The sequence below is a fragment of the Schistocerca cancellata genome, chromosome 4 (genome assembly GCF_023864275.1).
Source record: "Schistocerca cancellata isolate TAMUIC-IGC-003103 chromosome 4, iqSchCanc2.1, whole genome shotgun sequence".
Taxonomy (NCBI): Eukaryota; Metazoa; Arthropoda; class Insecta; order Orthoptera; family Acrididae; genus Schistocerca; species Schistocerca cancellata.
This window is the reverse complement of record NC_064629.1, coordinates 362733524-362753561: the sequence shown is the minus strand read 5'-3', so window position 1 is coordinate 362753561 and position 20038 is coordinate 362733524. Positions and strand designations below refer to the sequence as shown.

Below are 20038 nucleotides of genomic sequence, written 5' to 3'. Positions count from 1 at the left end.
AAGCAAGGAAGGGGAAGCAGGAAGGTGGAAGCAGTATATAGAGGGTCTATACAAGGGTGATGTACTTGAGGACAATATTATGGGAATGGAAGATGATGTAGATGAAGATGAAATGGGAGATGTGATACTGCGTGAAGAGTTTGACAGGGCACTGAAAGACCTAAGTCGAAATGAGGCCCCGTGAGTAGACAACATCCCATTAGAACTACTGACAGCCTTGGAAGAGCCAGTCCTGACAAAACTCTACCATCTGGTGAGCAAGATGTATGAGACAGGCGAAATATCCTCAGACTTCAAGAAGAATATAATAATTCCAGTCCCAAAGAAAGCAGGTGTTGACAGATGTGAAAATTACTGAACAATCAGTTTAATAAGTCACAGCTGCAAAATACTAACGCGAATTCTTTACAGACGAATGGAAAAACTGGTAGAAGCCGACCTCGGGGATGATCAGTTTGGATTTTGTAGAAATATTGGAACACGTGAGGCAATACTGACCCTACGACTTATCTTAGAAGCTAGAATAAGGAAAGGCAAACCTACATTTCTAGCATTTGTAGACTTGGAGAAAGCTTTTGACAATGTTGACTAAAATACTCTCTTTCAAATTCTGAAGGTGAAGGTGGCAGGGGTAAAATACAGGGAGCGAAAGGCTACAGAAACCAGATGGCAGTTATAAGAGTCGAGGCACGTGAAAGGGAAGCAGTGGTTGGTAAGGGAGTGAGACATGGTTGTAGCCTATCCCCAATGTTATTCAACCTGTATATTGAGCAAGCAGTAAAGGAAACAAAAGAAAAATTCAGAGTATGAATTAAAATCCATGGGGAAGAAATAAAAACTTTGAGGTTTGCCGATGACATTGTAATTCTGTCAGAGACAGCAAAGGACCTGGAAGAGCAGTTCAACGGAATGGACAGTGTCGTGAAAGGAGGATATGAGATGAACATCAACAAAAGCAAAACGAGGATAATGGAATGTAGTCTAAGTTGAGTGATGCTGAGGGAATTACATTGGGAAATGGTACACTTAAAGTAGTGGATGAGTTTTGCGATTTGGGGAGCAAAATAATTGATGATTGTCGAAGTAGAGAGGATATAAAAAGTAGACTGGCAATGGCATGGAAAGTGTTTCTGAAGAAGAGAAATTTAACATCGAGCATAGATTTAAGTGTCAGGAAGTTGTTTCTGAAAGTATTTGTATGGAGTGTAGCCATGTATGGAAGTGAAACATGGACGATAAATAGTTTGGGCAAGAAGAGAATAGAAGCTTTCGAAATGTGGTGCTACAGAAGAATGCTGAAGATTAGATGGGTAGATCACATAACTAATGAGGAGGTATTGAATAGAATTGGGGAGAAGAGAAATTTGTAGCACATCTTGACTAGAAGAATTTAGTATTGGAGTGCAGTGTGGAGGGTAAAAATCATAGAGGGAGACCAAGATATGAGTACACTAAGCAGATTCAGAAGGATGTAGGTTGCATAGGTACTGGGAGATGAAGCAGCTTGCACAGGATAGAGTAGCATGGAGAGCTGCATCAAATCAGTCTCTGGACTGAAGACCACCACAAACAACAACAACATCATCATCATCTTTTGCATCTTGCTGTGAAGTCCATGGCTTCACCCAAGTATGTTTCCTTTTCTTCTGCTTCTCTTGCAAGTGCAATGACAATGCAATTGCAGTGCATGCAACTGCAGACCAGGTATAATTTTACTTACGGCATCGGTGGCGTGGCGTGGTGTGTTGATGTTGGCAATGACCATTCATTGCTGGGAATTCATTTCACCACAAAGTAAATAATTAAATCTGTTCTTGCTCTATGGTTGACAGATTATTGTATGTACCTTTGTCGACTCAGTAAATTAGTTATACTCTTAAAATGAACATTTCATTACAAAACATTTGCATTATATGAAGATGGTGTTGCCAACATCAGCACACTACACTGCCAATGCCATAAGTAAAATTGAGCTGCAGAGAATAGTATTTAGTCATCATCTGCCATTTATGAAGAAACTTTGACAAAATACTTGATGACAGTGTAATATCCCTTTTGGTGCCACGTCAAAGATAACTGTCAAAGAAAATTGATAGTATAATACCGGCCTAAGCTCTATCTATTGACACGGCACCATGGTCACCAACTAGAAAATTGCTTTGTTGCAAGCATCTGAATCCAACTAACACTGAATTTTTAATGTGACAGACTTGAGATTGTTTTATAGATTGACAGATATGTAACAACAGTATAAACTGAAATAATAGAGTTGTCACAAAAACAAAATGTTATACAGAGACTGTACAGTATTGGAAAGTACTGTATAATGTATGAAGCATACTATTATGGCAGTGGTGATAGCAATAGGGAAGATTGGTAGTAGGTGTAACACTCGTTTGTTTTTCCGAATTACACGACTTCTGCTGAACTAGGGCACAACTGGACAAGAATTGTTGCATGTCACTTGGGAATCCTGAAACACATCACACCTCACGCTGTATAGGCTATAGTACAGTATTACTGTGTTTCTAATTATTTTGAGAACTGGTGACATGAGTGGAAGAAAAAAGAAAAACATTACTATCGCTGAAAAGATACGAATTTTGAGAGTTGTGAAGGAAAACAGTATTAGAAAGCGAAAGGATATTGCCAAGGAATTAGGAATTTCTGTGTCTACTTTAAATTCTGTAGGTGCAAAGGCAAAAGAAATTGAAGATAGTGCATGTGTGTTTGGAATTTCTATTAGTAAGCGGACATGCATTCAGGACGGGAAATATGAAGACGTGGAAGATTGTTTGTTGCAGTGGTTCAGGCAACATAAAACAGAAGGCATTCCTATTATAGGCCCAATGCTGTGTGAAAAAGCAAATGAATTTGCAATTCGACTCAGTGTGGAAAATTTCAGTGCTTCATAAGGTTGGCTGCACAAATTTATGGTAAGACGTGGCATCAGCTGTCAGAATGTATGTGGCAAAAGCAAAAGTGTTGATCGCGAGACAGTGCGAGATTGGAAGGAAACCCCTTTGAAAGAACTGACATTCCAATATGCTCTTAAAAACATTTTTAATGTGGATGAGACGGGCTTGTTTTAAAATGTAATGCCTGACCGTACAGTGGCATTTAAAGGTGAGAACTATCACGGAGGAAAACAGAGTAAACATCGAGTAACAGTGCTGTTATGTGCTAACAGTGATGGTAGTGAGATGCTCCCCTTACTTACAATCAGGAAATTTGCCGAGCCCCGTTGTTTTAAGAACATTGTCACGTTTCCCACAAAATACTCTGGTAACAAGAAATCATGGATTACGACAAGTTTTCGAAAGCTGGCTTCGAAGTGTTGATGCGAAAATGGGTGCAGCAGGCTGGAAGATTTTATTGTTCGTAGGCAGGTGTGCAACATATTCTCACCTTACTTCTTATTTGAGAAATGTGATCGTGGAATTCTTTCCTGCGAATAGCATGAGGGAGCTCCAGCCACTTGACATTGGAATAATACATAATTTCAAGTTGCATTATCACAAAATGCTCATGCAGCATACCATCAGGCGTGAAAACATCGAAAAAAAGGAAGAAATGAAAATAAACATTTTACAGGTAAGATTTTCACTTTGCATTTATTTCATGTTGTGCTACTGGAGCCAAATAACACTTCGAGAAATTATTAATGAATTGGTTTCTTCTGATAGACAATGCACTACATTGCAGCTTCATGGCACAGTGTTTCAGATGATACCATTCAGAACTGTTTCCGAAAAGTCTGATTTGAGATGATGTCAATGATCATGGTGGAAATGATCATACTGGCGATATTTCACCTAATAATGAAGAATGGACTCGACTTGAAGAGCAGATCTCATTTGAGGATTATGTGAACATTGATGAAAACCTTGTTACTACAGAACCCATGACTATCGGTGATAGTTCAGTGTGCATCTTGGACCTGGACAAGGAAGAAACTGATAATGAGAATGATACAGAAGAGCGTCAGCATTCCTCCATGATGTTTAATAATGCAGTAAATGCAATAGAAATAAACTATTTGTGATGTGCCACAATGTTTTTGACAAAATAATGACAGTTATCCCGTTTTGAGGGTACAGTGTACACAGTTGCTGCACCAAAGAAAAAACAAGCAAAAGTTACGGACTTTTTTACGAAATGTGTTCTTCTGTGTAGAGGTTTACATTTTTCTTTATCTCTTTGTTAAGTACGATACCTAGTAAGCTTATATAACATATGTAGAATGTAACTTTTTATTTACTGGATTTTTCATTTGTGTTTACCAATTAATTTGATAGTATAGTGCTATATTTCATGTATACGTTTTCCACTATATATATGAACAAAGTTTTACTGTATTAGTGTTGTGCTGCTGAGGTTGCTTCCTGAGACTTCTTTATATGGTTGAAGACATTAGAAGAGAAATGTAGATTTCAAAGTTTCTTGATTGACGTCCACTGTACTATGAACTGCACCTTGAGGTGGTGTTGATTTACAGATCTGAGAGTACTCTGGGACACAGAGTATACAGGAATCCCAGCCTGTACTCAAATTGAAATTACTTTGTGACTGGCAGGTTGTAGTGGTGAGGGGACAGTGTTACCAACGTGCAGTCAGCCGTGCTTCACAAGGTGCTGCACATATCTACAAAATGGGCAACACAGTGAACATGTGGTGCTCGAGAAAGAACTAATATTGGATGGTGGCTGGTCCTACCACTCAACTCATGGAAATGTCAATCACAAAGTAATTTTAATTGGAGTATGGTGTGCAAAGTTGCTGTTTCACGTCACATTGCAGTTCAGAAACAAACATTACCAAACATTGTCTCCTCCAGCTTTGTTAGTGGCAATAGTGCCTAGGAATCAAAATTGGATTCTTTACAGGAAGCACTAATGCCAGTTGCTAAGAGGGCATTTCCATAGAGTGCACTTTCAAACAGTGTTCTAGTGAAAGGGCTATGTAATGCTGCAGTATATGTGCATGGGAAAAAGACGAGATTGACAATATGTTTCACATAAAGTCTATAAAATCTTTATTTTTCAGTCAATGTAAAGGGCTTTCTCAGACCTGCCACAGATCTATTGAGTCATCTCTACACTGTAGGAGTTAAAAGCAACATGTGATTGTCGCAAGGTGTACATGGAGAAACTGGGAGGACAATGAAATAATGTATTACAAAGCATGGGTACCATACACCTTAGAAACAAAGTATGAAACCTGTGGTAGTGGAGAACAGGGATGGCTTTAGTCAGGATGTAGACTTTAACATGTGTTAGCCAAAAAAATTGGTGTTAACAAAAGGAAATTCAGAAAGATGTAGAGTCTTATATGAATGAGTCTAACTTTAACAGATAGGATGGCTAGAAGCTATTGAATTACTGTGGTTAGCAGTGCTCCTTGGGTGGTTAGACATGCCAGGAATTCACATCAGCAGCAATGTAACAATAGTATTTTTGTTTCTGACATGTAATAGTAACTACTTTACTCCTCCTCGTACTCCATGCTGCAAGTACTTAACTAATGACACAATAAACAAATGAAAGCCTGAGATATTTTTACCCAATAATCCCTAGTGTAAAGAAAAAGAATGGGGTAACACATCTTTTATATATGAATGTGACACTGATTTTCAGCAGTGTTCAGCCAACTGTGGACATCAGAAGACTCGAAAAGAAAATCCAACAGAGGGTTCAAAACACTTTGTTGTTGCAGAAGTAGAAGAAGAAATTGATTCGTTCTAATCACCTGAAACTTATCTTGCATTGACGTCAGTTATAAGAGCCTACAGACTCAAATATGATGGAAGCAACACTATTTTGTGTCCTTTTTGTGTTATAAATGTTTAATTTGAAGGCTAGAAAAGCTAATTTTTTTTTCAGTACTAATGTGCTGTTCTATATTAGTCATTACTGGCTTTGATGATGCACATTTTTGTCAAACTGTTTCACACCTCTGTTAATTTTTATGCTTGAAGTCTACAGTGCAGTGAGTTCCATAAGTAGTTTGAGTTAACCTTGTTTCTGTTTGTATGTGTATGGTAAGTTATATGTGGCCATCTGGTCAAGTAAATTCCTTTAAAGTGATGATTCATGTTTGTTTCTGGTGAGACAATTTTGAGGGTGTAAAAAAAAAAAAAATTACTTCCTGTGAAGAGATGCACCTTAATGCCCTTATTCTCTCATAGAAGCATAAAATTGTGCGATGCAGTAAGTTTGAGAGTGGTGACTCTCCAGTATAGATAATGCTATAATGGCTCACATTGAGAACAACTACAGTATAACCCCTCTTTTACATTCCTGGAATTAAGTTTTCCTGCTGTTTGACATTCTTTATCATTCCCGTCAAATTTTCTATGCTCACAATGTTAATTAACCCCCAGTTTTGCATTAACATACTTATAACTTTCTCGTGATTTACACTTAATGAACAAATGTTCATAGAGAAAACAATTGACATAACTAATGTTAAATTACAATGCATGGTGTTGGTCATCAAATAGTGTTAACAATTATTACATGGTCAAATTTATTGACACCGGGGTGCTCTACACAACAGATCTGAGCTGGTAAACGAGTAAAGGTCTGGACAATTCGGGCTTTATCTCCTGTCGCTGCCAAACACTACTCGGCGTAGTAGCTGATGGGAGTAACTAGGTTGGTTAGAGTTTGGTATCAGGACCAATCACAACCATTTCCTAACTGTCACCACTGCATCTGCGCACCTTTGTGATTGTTTTGATCGTCGTGATTTGCATTATTCGAACCATATTTATGAGGGTTGCCAAGAAAGTAATGCACTGCATTTTATTTCTTAGCCGAAAACAATGCTATGAATGTAGATGATTCACACAGTGAAGCACTGGCTCTGCCACCAGGACAAGGACTGATACCGACAGGGCATACACGCCTTTATTTTCACTGGAGGAAGGCCGTAGAACAGGATGGAGATTACGCGGAAAAATAGGGTGTGTAGATAAAACACCATTCTTTTGTGTGTGTAATTTTCATTATGTTCAATAAAGAATTGTTGAAGAAAAATGAGGTGCATTAATTTCTGGGCAACTGTCGCAGTGTGTTTCATTGTTTGGCTACTTGAAGCACTAGTTGACACATTTGCTCTCTTTGCAGCAAGTGTTTTTGGCTTGGACACTGCACCAGTTATGTATTGTTTCATGCTTAGCAACATGTGTTCTGAAAATTTATTCTCATTGTCAAGTGCATATATTTACTTACGTATTTTTTGTGATGTTTCGCAAACAAACAATGTGAGTGATAGTTTGCTTGTGTGTGGGTTTATACATAACTGAAGAGGCACAGTACCTGATTACCTCAAAAAGACGATTACAGCGCAAGAGACGCAGAACAACACATATGCACAAACCACACAAAATACTCATGTAAATATTTGCACCTGACAACAAGAACAAATTCGTGAAACATGTCATGCTCAGCTTGAAAAAAAAAAAATGCGTAATTGATGCAATATTTTATTAGTTACATAATGAATTATTTCTGCAGGCTTTCTAAAAACATCTACTGTGATTTATTAAATTAAGTCAAATGTTTCTATTTGCCAGACAGTTTCCAGTTACATCGAAGGTTTTTATGAGATAATAAACTATTAGTATATAATATATAAGTCCATGACGAGTATTTTGATGCCTATTATGTACATATATCTTACGAAAAGTGTGAAAATGCAAGGGGAGGTCCTACATGTAACTTTCGAAACATCATGTGCCACATTTTCCCGCATTTTACACAATTTTTTTCTAGTCTCTTGAATAGTGTAAAAGTGGGGGTTCACTGTAGTCTAAATTTGTGCTTATTACATTGTTGATGGGAGAAAGTGTTGGTAAAAGTGAGTGATTTGAAATTTATGTAATAAAGTGGCCTCTTCAAAAACCATGACATGTAAATAAAAACAAAGGTGAGATAGAAAAATAACTCTCACCAGAGGCTGCAATCACAATATAAACATCGTCAGATGAAACTTTTGTATTTTCTAATTATCTTATTCCTGAAAGAATGTTTTAATAATTGTAGCATGTTGTAATACTTCAATTTTCAAATTGAGATTTTTGTATTCCCCTTATGAGATAAAAAACAACTGAAAACTCATGTTCAGTAAAGGGTAAACAATTCAAGTATTTTTATTGGGAATAAGCTATGTCCCCCCCCCCCCCGGGGGGTCCACAACTCTTTTGTGGATACGTGCGTAGCGAGCACGGGACCCCGAGCTAATGTGGCCCTCCTTCCTTTCCGGGCTGCAACCTTCCTTTTCCGCATCCTTGCCCATCCCCCATCTTCGCCCCCCCCCTCCCCCTCCCCTCACCTCTGGCTCTTTCCTTCCCTTTCTCCCCCTCTGGGAGTATGGTTTGTGCCTACGTCCGGAGACGGACGCTCGTAAATGTCACACATTCTTCGCCTTCTCTGCTTGTATGTCTTCATCCTTCCTTTGTCTTTCTCTTTTCCTTACCTCTTCTCTTTCCCCTTTTCTCCACTGAGGCTTTTGACACCTCTCTTCTTTCCTTTCCCTTTCTTTGTTTTTCCCTTTCTCTTTCTTCCTCCCTGTGCGTGTCTGAAGGCCGACCCACGCATTTTTGTGCGTAGCCGGTGACGGGGTAACGCGTAATTCCGTGCCCCGGGTAGACAGGTAGGACACGTACGTACCCCCTGGTAACGGCCAGGCCCAGGTAGGGGTGATTACCCGAGCTGATACCTTCTGAAAGTGCCGATTGGTCCCTCCGTTCGTTTGTCGGGAGGTGTGACCTGAGGTGTGAACAATCACCTAAGGCGGGAGTGCCCTCAGAGAGGGCCCCCACAAGGGAGGAGCACGCCATCGGAGATGCCGGTAATCATGGGGGATTCTTCTGCAATGGTTTCCTCACCTTCCACAATGTCTGCTCACAAGCGTAAGTTCACGGAGTCTCAGCCACAGACAGTTCTTCCATCATTGCCACAGTTCCTTGTTGTTTCTCGGTATGACAAAGGTCACGACTTCTCCACGGTCAACCCTTTCATTATTCAGAAAGGTGTCGACACAATTGCAGGTCCTGTAAAGTCTTGTTCCAGATTACGGAATGGCACCTTGTTGTTGGAAACAGTCAGTGCCCTCCAGGCACAAAAATTGCTGCGTACTTCACTGCTCCACACCTTCCCTGTCCGAGTTGAAGCGCACTGTACTTTACATTCCTCGCGTGGAGTCGTTTATACACGCTCCCTCGATGGATTGTCTGACGAAGAAATTCAGCACTACCTGTCTGACCAGGGCGTAACGGCTGTTCATAGAGTTATGAAAAGGGTTGACACGAACATCATTCCAACCCGCACTGTCTTCTTGACATTTGACAAAGTTCAACTTCCATCGAAAATCAAAGCAGGCTATGAGAATTTCCGTTCGCCCTTACGTCCCAAACCCTACGCGTTGCTATCGGTGTGAGCGGTTCCATCACACCAGCCAGTCCTGTTCCAATCCGGCCAAATGTGTTACGTGTGGCAAGGATGCCCATGAGGATGCTTGCCCACCTCCATCCGAGGTGCATCAACTGTATGGGTGACCACGCTGCTTCCTCTTGAGATTGCCCCGTTTTTAAAGACTAAAAGCTCATCCAGGAAATAAGAGTGAAGGAAAAGGTGTCAACCTTTGCTGCTTGAAAATTATTCGCCAGTCGACAGCCAACCGTGCCTCAGACAGGAAATTACAGCACTGTCCTTGCTTCTCCTCAGCCAACAAAGGAGGCGGCCACGCAGACCTGCGACCTCACCTTTAGTGCCACAGTCATCAGATCGGCCAGCGCAAAGATCGCCCGTTCAACCTCACCACTTTCGCCTGCCCACTCTATGGCTCACCCTTCATCACGTTCTGCTAAATCTCGAGCCCAAAAATCAGACACACAGACTTCGAAAAAAGAGCATACTCATGAAGATTTTTTACGTACCCCAACTTCACAACCATCGGTTCCTCCTCCACCTAAACATATTTCCAAGAAGGCTACTAAGAAACCCAGTTCATCTCCTTCTCCTCCAAGGCATGTCCCATCTACAGCACCACCTGGCGGGAATCGCCCTCGGCCGTCTTCTGTGACGCCGAGGCGCACTGCTGGCGGCCGATCAACCGGCCGATCGCTGGTGGCAGGAGATGCTCCTGAACAATCTATGGATCAGGATCTTCTGCCTTCGGCTGAATGCCATTCCATGCTGTCGGTCGCAAGCTCTGAGCAGTCGTTGAGTTGACGGCAACCTTGGTCACATTCCTCCATTTTCTGTTCACCCTGTGTCCATTATCCACTGGAATATCCGTGGCATTCGAGCCAATCGGGATGAATTGTCGATCCTCTTACGATCCTACTCGCCGGTCATCTTCTGTCTTCAGGAAACAAAGCTGCGCCCCCATGATCGCTTTGTTCTCCCCCATTTTCAGTCCGTCCAATTTGATCCCCCCTCTGTTGAAGGCACTCCAGCCCATGGAGGACTCATGCTTCTTCTCCATGATACTCTCCATTATCACCCAATCCACTTAAACACTTCCTTCCAAGCTGTCGCTGTCTGTCTTTCCCTTTCTGGATATAAATGGTTCAAATGGCTCTGAGCACTATGGGACTTAACAGCTATGGTCATCAGTCCCCTAGAACTTAGAACTACTTAAACCTAACTAACCTAAGGACAGCACACAACACCCAGCCATCACGAGGCAGAGAAAATCCCTGACCCCGCCGGGAATCGAACCCGGGCATGGGAAGCGAGAACGCTACCGCACGACGACGAGATGCGGGCATTTTCTGGATATACCTTTTCTCTTTGTACTGTATATATTCCATCGTCCACACCAATGGCACGAGCTGATCTCCTTCATCTTCTTGGTCAGCTTCCACCCCCCTATTTGCTGGTTGGGGACTTCAATGCCCACCACTCGCTTTGGGGATCTTCACATCCTTGTCCACGTGGCTCACTATTGCTAGACGTCCTCCACCAAGTGGATCTAGTTTGCCTCAACACTGGGGTCCCTACATTTTTGTCTGCCTCCACGACAAATTTCTCTCATTTGGACCTTTCGGTTGGTACTGTTCCGCTAGCTCGGCGCTTCGAATGGTTCGCCCTTGATGATACACACTCGAGTGACCACTTTCCATGTGTCCTTAAACTGCAGCCTCAACTGCCATATATGCGCCCGCAAAGCTGGAAGTTTGCCCAAGCCGATTGGACACTTTTTTCGTCTCTAGCGACATTCGATGACCGTCACTTTCCCAGCGTCAACGATGAGGTCATACATATTAGCGACGTTATTCTTACAGCTGCTGAACGTCCAATACCACGCACCTCCGAATTGCCCCGGCGGCCCCCATTTCCTTGGTGGAATGAGGCGTGCCATGACGCAATACGTGAGCGGCGACGTGCTCTTCGCGTTTTCCGCCACCATCCTACTTTGGCCAACTGTATCCGCTATAAGCAGTTCCGTGTGCGATGCTGTCGCGTCATCTGAGATAGCAAGAAGGCAAGCTGGAAATTCTTTATTAGCTTATTTAACACCTTCACTCCCTCCTCGGAAGTTTGGAGTTGGCTTCGACGGTTCTCAGACGCACCTAGTTTCTCCCTGGTCTCAGGGCTCACTGTCACGCATGATACCTTATTGGACCCCGTCGCAATTTCTTACTCATTGGGTCAGCACTTTGCTGAGATTTCGAGCTCTTCAAATTACCTGCCAGCATTTCTCCCGAAGAAACGTACAGCGGAAGTGCGACCTCTTGCTTTCTCCTCTCAAAATCGCGAAAGCTACAATACTGTTTTCTCCATGCGGGAACTCCAACATGCACTCTCTTCTTCTCGCTCCTCCGCCCCAGGACCAGATGGTATCCATGACCAAATGTTGCTGCGTTTATCAACCCATAGTCTGCGTTACCTCCTTCGCCTTTATAATCGAATTTGGGCCCAGACGATGGTGGGAAGCTATCGTCGTTCCTGTTCCGAAACCTGGAAAGGACAAACATCTCCCCTCTAGCTATTGCCCCATTTCTCTCACGAATAGTGTATGTAAGATTTTGGAGCGTATGGTGAATTGCCGTTTAGCTTGGTGGCTGGAGTCCCGCAGTCTTTTAACACCTGCCCAATGCGGATTCCGAAAGCATCGTTCTGCAGTTGACCATCTTGTTGCTCTCTCCACTTATACCATGAACAATTTTCTCCGGAAACGCCAAACAGTAGCAATATTTTTTGATCTGGAGAGAGCATACGATACCTGTTGGAGGACAGGCATCCTCCGCACACTGTTCTCTTGGGGCTTTCGAGGTCGTCTGCCCCTTTTTCTTCTCGAATTTATGGCAGAGCGCACATTTAGAGTGGAGGTGAACACTACTCTCTCCCGTACTTTCTCCCAAGAAATCGGGGTACCCCAGGGCTCCGTGCTGAGTGTTGTACTGTTTGCCATTGCCATAAATCCAATTATGGATTGTCTTCTTCCTGATGTCTCGGGCTCCCTCTTTGTGGACGATTTTGCGATCTACTACAGCTCTCAACGGACCAGCCTTCTTGAACGACGTCTTCAAGGATGTCTCGATCGCCTCCACTCTTGGAGCGTCGAAACCGGCTTCCGTTTTTCTCCCAGTAAGACCGTTTGTGTTAATTTTTGGCGACGTAAGGAGTTCCTTCCACCCTCCTTACGTCTAGGACCTGTCAACCTTCCGTTTTCGGACGTCTCTAAATTCTTGGGTCTTATGTTTGACAGAAAACTGCTGGTCCTCCCACGTTTCCTATCTTTCGGCTCGCTGTCTGCGATCCCTCAACACCCTCCGTGTCCTGAATGGTACCTCCTGGGGAGTGGACCGAGTGGTCCTTCTCCGCCTCTATCGTGCCTTAGTGCGCTCGAAATTGGACTATGGAAGCATAGTCTACTTCTCTGCTCGGCCTTCTATTCTTCGGTGTCTCGACTCTATCCACCATCGTGGATTACGTTTAGTGTCTGGAGCTTTTTACACCAGCCCTGTGGAAAGCCTATATGCTGAGACTGCTGAACCTCCGCTGTCCAATCGGCGAGCAGTCCTTCTGAATCGTTATGCTAGCCATCTGTCTTCCATGCCTGCTAATCCAGCCCATGACATTTTTTCGACGCCTCCTTTGATGTAGGGTATGCAGGCCGCCCTTCCTCCCTACTACCACCGGGAGTCCGCTTCCGTCAACTGCTCCATTCTCTTTCCTTCCGCTTTCCTAAAACCTTCTTGACAACTTGGGGTACAGCACCGCCTTGGCTCCATCCCCGGATCTGCCTGCTCCGTGACCTTTGTCAGTTTCCCAAGGATGGTACCCCTTCTCTTGTTTATCGTCTGGCATTTGCTGCTCTATGCGCACAAGTGAAGGATGCCAAATTTATTTACACTGATGGCTCAAAAACATCGTTTGGTGTAGGGAGTGCCTTTATTTTTGGTGACACCCCAAATCAATTTCAGCTTCCCGACCAGTGTTCGGTTTATACTGCGGAGTTTTACGCTGTTCTCCAGGCTGTCCACTACATCCGCCGCCGTCAGCGGATACAGTATGTTATCTCTTCAGATTCTCTCAGTCTCCAAGCTTTTTACCCTGTCCACCCACTGATCCACCGGATTCAGGACTGTCTGCGCTTGCTGCACCGGGGGGGGCGTCTCGGTGGCGTTCCTCTGGCTCCCAGGACACGTTGGTATCTGTGGAAATGAGGCGGCCGATATAGCAGCTAAGGCTGCAGTCTCTCTTCTTCGGCCAGCTATTCAATCGATTCCCTTCGCCAATCTACGGAGCGTTTTATGTCGTCGTGTTGTTCTTTTATGGCACGCACATTGGTCGACACTTCCCCATAATAAATTGCGGGACGTGAAAGCTCTTCCTTGTGCTTGGACCTCTTCCTCCCGAACGCGTCGTTGGGAGGAGGTAATTGTAACTAGACTCCAGATAGGGTACTGTCTTTTTAGCCATCGACATCTTTTAAGCGGTGATCCTCCCCCACTCTGTCCCCACTGCTCTCAGCTGTGGACGGTAAGACACCTTTTAATTGAGTGCCCCTATTTTACTCCGTTGCGAGCCCGTCTACAGCTGTCGCCTGATATATCGTCAATTTTAGCAGATGACACGCGCTCGGCCGATCGCATTCTCGAGTTTATTAGTGCCAGTGAAATGACGTCAGTCATTTGAAGCTTTTTTTGGGGACAACCAACCCCTTTCTGTAGTGGATTTTTAAGCCTTCCTTCTGCTTTTAGTTTCTCCAATTTTTTGAGTTTCGTTCCCATTGCTGCTGGTTTCCATTTTCGGTTTTGTACTGTTTCCTAAGTCACAGACCGGGCGCTAGTGACCATAGCAGTTTTGCGCCCTAAAACCAAAACAACAAACAAAGCTATGTGCCATTACCAGACTTCACTCTCTCCCTTCTTTTAATTGCACAATCAGTCTTAGCTGAAGTGACACTGTACTTCCGAAACTCATCAATCAACACAATATGCACACTTTATTTAACACGATTGAGGGCAATAATGATCAAATATCTGTATTAGGATCTTGCTATAAGTTTTTCTGGTTTCCTGAACTGTCCTTAAAATGGCTATTGTGACTTATTTTGAACATTTTGTTTTAGTTATTGCATTTCCATCAGTTATTTTTTGCTGTTGACAGATATGTCATGCTTCGTAAATAACCGCGTGTCCTCCAAATTGGTTAAAGAAATTGGTTATTTTAGTGAAGATTGTACGATCTCATCTGTGTACCACCAGGAGACTTGATTATGATTCATGCCTCATTAGCTCAGAGCACAGTTTCATATTTATCAGCATAAGATGGTAGGTTATGTATATGGTAAGGTAACACTGTTTCATATCCAGGAGTATATCAGTAATGATTAAATTGTAGTCTGAAGATGATTCCTTACGCAATGTGATGGAATTGCTGAACATGATTCTTTATACACACTTACACAAACAAGAGGTAAATTGATTATTAATTGTACCTTTAGTGTTAAAACATTTTGATTTACCCAAAACAGTGATGCAATTTGCCACATCAAACACATTGGACAGATGACAGAAAATTCTGCTTCATGAGGTTTTGTCTGTGCTACGTTCTCAGTGAACTGATGGATTGCAGATTCAGTGGAATGGTACTGAAATCTGTATTATATTCAGTTCAGAATTTTTAATTTTGTTTACTTAAATATTCTGGAGTATATTGTATTTTAAAATACTCAAGGAAAAATATTACTGGACACAGCTTTTAAACAGGGTGAATCTGAACTCTGACAAAATTTTGGAGGTTGTTATGGAGTATGTTCTAAGTATTTTAATATAAGGGACTTATGGTCTCTAGTGGTCCTTTACGGAGTAAAATTTATTCAGTTTGTTACCACAATTACCTGTTCCTGTGAAAATACCTTGAAACGGTGAAAAATCCTGTAATACACAGTCACCAAAACATACAACACAAAACACTGAGTAGTGCAACAATCCTCACATGAAAAAGTACTGTGATTTGGTTGCCATCACTGTGACAACAACTCAGAATAGGGTCATTGTGCCATTCCTCCATTGCATTTGGTGACCCCTTACGCAGCTTGTATATTGACCAACTTATCACCAGTAAACCTATCTACACTGGTATGTATCACTTTAACAAACAACTGACACTGCAACAACACAATACTGAATTGAGCAGTACTGAGTGCAAGCTTGAAGGCAAAGAGTAAAGCACGCATTACCATTGTCAAGAGTCAGTACCATGAATAAATGAAACAAGTTTATTTCCAAATAAGACGCAATACGCTTACAAATACAAAGATACATAGGGGTAAGAAATTAAATGAATTGCAGTTACTCTGTATTGAGCCACCAAATACCATAGGTTCAGTTTACCAAAATACTGAAAAAATATCCAACTTCCAAAATTTTGTTGGCGTTAGGGCTCACATCGCACACTTAATTTGCTTTATATCGTTATTTTAAGAGGAAGCAAGCACGGAGCTAAATGTCCCTTTGCCTTAGAGATAAATATTGATGGAGCTTTCTTATATAAAGTCAGTTGTTGTTTATCTGTAAAAATGTCCTGTGAATGCAATTATTTAAATATATAGTGAAGTGAAACTACATTTTGTGGGGTGGGATGGTGCTTGTGTGGAGTTGCAATCTTCAATTGGGCTTGTCTTGTTTCAGTGCTGGTGGCCTAATATTGGATGTAATGGTCTCACGTTTTGAAGGAATTGCAGTCTTCCAACCAGTTATAAATGGTGTAGGTGGAAATCTTGTGGCTGTGCAAGCCAGTCGAATATCAACAGCCCTTCACCGTGATGCTGAACTTGGCACATTAGATGAAGATACTGATAACATAATGCTTTCACCATTGATAATTTTCTTTGGAAGAGGTAAGATATGTCTCAAGATATTGTGCAAATGATGATTGTGGGTTGTGTGGGGTGGCTGTGTGTTTCATTTCAGGTTGCTAAACTGAGTGTCTCCTGTGTTGGAACACCATTAGCATTCATTTACTCATTCTGTTATTTCTTTTTTTCCCCTAAGAATCTGAATAGTCTCCCACTGTTCATTTTAACAGCTTCCAGTATCTTCTTGTTTATATAATGTTTTTTACCCTCAGTTTTGTAAGGTTGCAAAGATTTAGATAAAAGGGAACAAATTTGTATAAATTAATGGGTAAAGCAGGTATGCATTTTTTTTTTACCATAATGGATCTTGTAAGCACTCAACTCAATGTTGTATAATTATGATGTATGTCTTCAGGGTGCCTAGCTTCCTTAGAAACTGAGAAATCTCTATGAATTTCTGCATTTTGCCTAAAAACCTTGGAAAAGGCACAACACCCTGTTTGCTTTTGAGCAGACACATTTGCTTGCTTTCTGCTTGGTTCAGTGCAGCAGCACAACACTTGCCATTCATTCTGAGCTTGGTGCTGTGCAACTACCCACTGCCAGTGTTGTGACATCCCCTACACTCTCCCTCACTCAGTCCAATGCAATGACCAGCCAGACCATGGCCAGCTGATCTGAGCTCACTGGCTAACATTTCTGATGCTGCTGTGCATTGTAGTCGATGTTAAGTAATTTCAATTACGTGCACACAATATTTTATTGTCTTACTTTGCACTCAGTCAAGGAGGGTTGGAGATGAGTGTGTGGGGTGGAGGTTGCTCATAGGAAAGAAAATATGACAGGTCATGAGATTTTTAGAGGCTTTCTGTCTTTGTGAACTCTTCGACACATTCTGCTGTTTTGTTTAGACATGATCCTCTCTAAAACATGTGTCAACTTGGGGTCCAGACGTAGAACTGGAAGTGTACATTCCACCCTCATCGAACTGAGGATCCAGTCTTTTGGTGGGTCAGAGTGCACATCTGAAAAATTCAGTGCCTGGTACACATTCTGTAAAATGAACTACTCCCTCAGCAGTATGGACTTGCAGGCTTGTACAGTCATGCAAGGGGAAAGACACACACTGGACTTGAGGCTGCTAGGGAGGTGACAGTGCCCATATTCATGCCAATTACTGCAAACAGCCATGGCTCAAATGGTGCTCCAAAAGACATAGCCCCCGCAGTGCCACTGGACACACTCGGCTGATTGTAAACTCCGGTAATCAAAAGGAAAATCCTGGTGTTGCCCTTAACTCACTAAGTGCTCTGGAAAATAGTTACCAATTTCAATGAAGAAAAATAGTATTTCCAATTAGTATCTGCATATTTTTAGCTTGTTGCAGTGCAAGCAGGGAGTGCATCATGCAGCTGTATGTCTGAACAACCCCAGGTCTTACCTTGAGGTCATCACATCATGCACCTATTGCATGAACTTCTCGATGATGGCCGACAATTTGATTATACTCGGGGGGATGCTGTGATGGAGGCAGAGATCTGTTTTTGTCTGTGCACTGCTGTGAAACACCAGTCTTCTCATAACATTGGCAACCTTGTTAATATCTTACCAAATATGTTCCCAGACAGTGACAATGCCTCCAAAATGCAGCTTCGAAACTCAAAAACATGTAGAGACGTCATAAAATAAGTTATGCATGTTATTCCATGCGAAGACTATTGCACAGCAAGAGTGATACATTGTCAGATGAGAGTACTGTGTTTCCCACAAACGTAGTTCTGGTGTAGTAGCATGGGTAACACTTGCACCATAGTGTGTGAGTGAAATTGTACAACAGCTGGAAGTGTACTCCAAAGTTGAAGTAAACTGGTTGGACACTGAGTCACCATGAAATTCTGGTCATGTATTGACAAAATGCAATGTAGCATCCAGCTGTAGTGTAAAGGTGCCAACATTTCGGCCAAGAATGCACAGGCGTTGGTGATGCTGATCTGGAAGTCCAGATCTTGCACTATGCGGTTTCTATCTTTTTGGCAGAATGCAAGAAAACATCTGGGGGAAGGAGATTTTCCATTGAGGAGGATGTTCCCATAGCAGTTCTAAAATGGCTACATGACAAAAGAGAATTTCTATTCTGGAGGCATTGAATGAGTGGTAAAACTTTCCAACCATTGTTTACAGAGATTTGTAGCTACATTGAAAAGTAGTGTCATGTATCTATGTCTCTTTGAAGTGTAGTGCAGCATTCAGTGAGTTATGTGGCCTGCCATAATACTGTGTAACTTGCTTTTTGAAGTCCTCTCGCAAACTGTAACACAATCATCAGACTGGGACCATTTTTGACCCAACTTCAGGATACTGTTGCTGCTTGTGATGTGGCTGTGCTTGGATTTGATGAGAGTTTGAATAATGTTACCTAAAACCAGCAGATGGCTCTCTAGCAGAATGCATTGGGACAAGTTGTGAGCAGGTGTGGGAAAAAGTACTGCAAAAGATTTAGCTGAAAGATTCAAACCAGGTGAATCCCAATCTAAGGTAAATCTGAAAAGGCAATTGTTCAGGTGTCCATGGATGGTAATAACACATTCCCAAGAAAAATAGAAAGTAAGCTTAAAGTCAAGGATAATACAGAGGATCCTGTGCTTTTGGATTTTAGGAAACATGGCTTACACACAGTGCATGGTGCCTGTAAGACGGGTTGTACAAGCACTGAGTGGGTCCTTGTTCAGTTTCTAAGAGCTTTATATAATACAGTTAAAAACTTCCCCTCCCGTTGAGCTGATTTCAACAGTGTTGCAGGTACCTCTGTTTTTCCACAGAAGATTTTCTCTGTCTGTTGTTTTGAAAAATAAAATGGTGGCATTCAGAGCTTGACAAATATTTATGGATGCTAGAAAGTATGTGAAGAAAGTAAAAAGGGTAAAGAAGGAACAGGAGGAGATAAAACCAAATGTCAGTTTTGGAATTCCTGGGAGTCACTACCAAGTAGTGCACGAGTCTTTGAACGACGAGTTAATGAGAGCCCAGCTCACCTTTTTTGAGACTGGCTGCTCAGGCTGAAGTTGATAAGGCTCTTAGTTTTTGTTGTGTTGGCAGTGGAGTTGTTGAATAAACACAGACATCTACAAGAAGAATGACACATTAATAACTTCATTTATACTATGTACACTTAATAATTAATTTATACTTGATTTTGAATGCCATGGGTTGTTCTTTGGTGCTGAGTTATATGCAAAGATAGTAATTAATGTTTTTGATAGAACCAATATTAGTAATGCTTTGTAACATCATGCTACGTTGATAAATTGTCCTCACTACAGTCTTCTACTCTAATTTTGGTATGTCTACAGATGCACAGTATCTGAGATGAGCTCTGAATTGGGGTGGTTAAAAAGGTGTGCCAGCCAGAGTTGCACACAGTGAGATCATGTGATTTATTTATTTATTCTTCACAATTACAGTCTATTATCTGAACAGGTAAAATAGGCCATATGAATCTCATTTTCATGGATAATAATAACTGATCCTATGGATGGTTGTTTCCACTGCTGGATCTGCCCTCATAATGCTCCTGTCAGCAGCCATTGCCTGATAGATTCATCGGGCATAGGCAGCACGCCAGCAGCGTTTCCACTATGACGATCAATTTGACCAATCAGTGTTATGTCTTAAAGTCCACGCTTCCATGATCACTTCCACCACGGCAATGTAAATT

The 20038-nt window shown here is 42.0% G+C and overlaps 1 protein-coding gene across 2 annotated transcripts in view; it reads left to right on the top strand.

The window, feature by feature from the left end:
* The window catches only part of LOC126185143 (solute carrier family 41 member 1-like), a 560408-nt gene that overhangs the window by 501351 nt on the left and 39019 nt on the right, over positions 1-20038 (top strand). For both annotated transcript variants that reach the window (XM_049927985.1, XM_049927986.1), the window contains one exon: positions 16157-16365. In XM_049927985.1, the coding sequence (XP_049783942.1) occupies positions 16157-16365 (209 nt within the window). The remainder of the gene's footprint in view (positions 1-16156; positions 16366-20038) is intronic.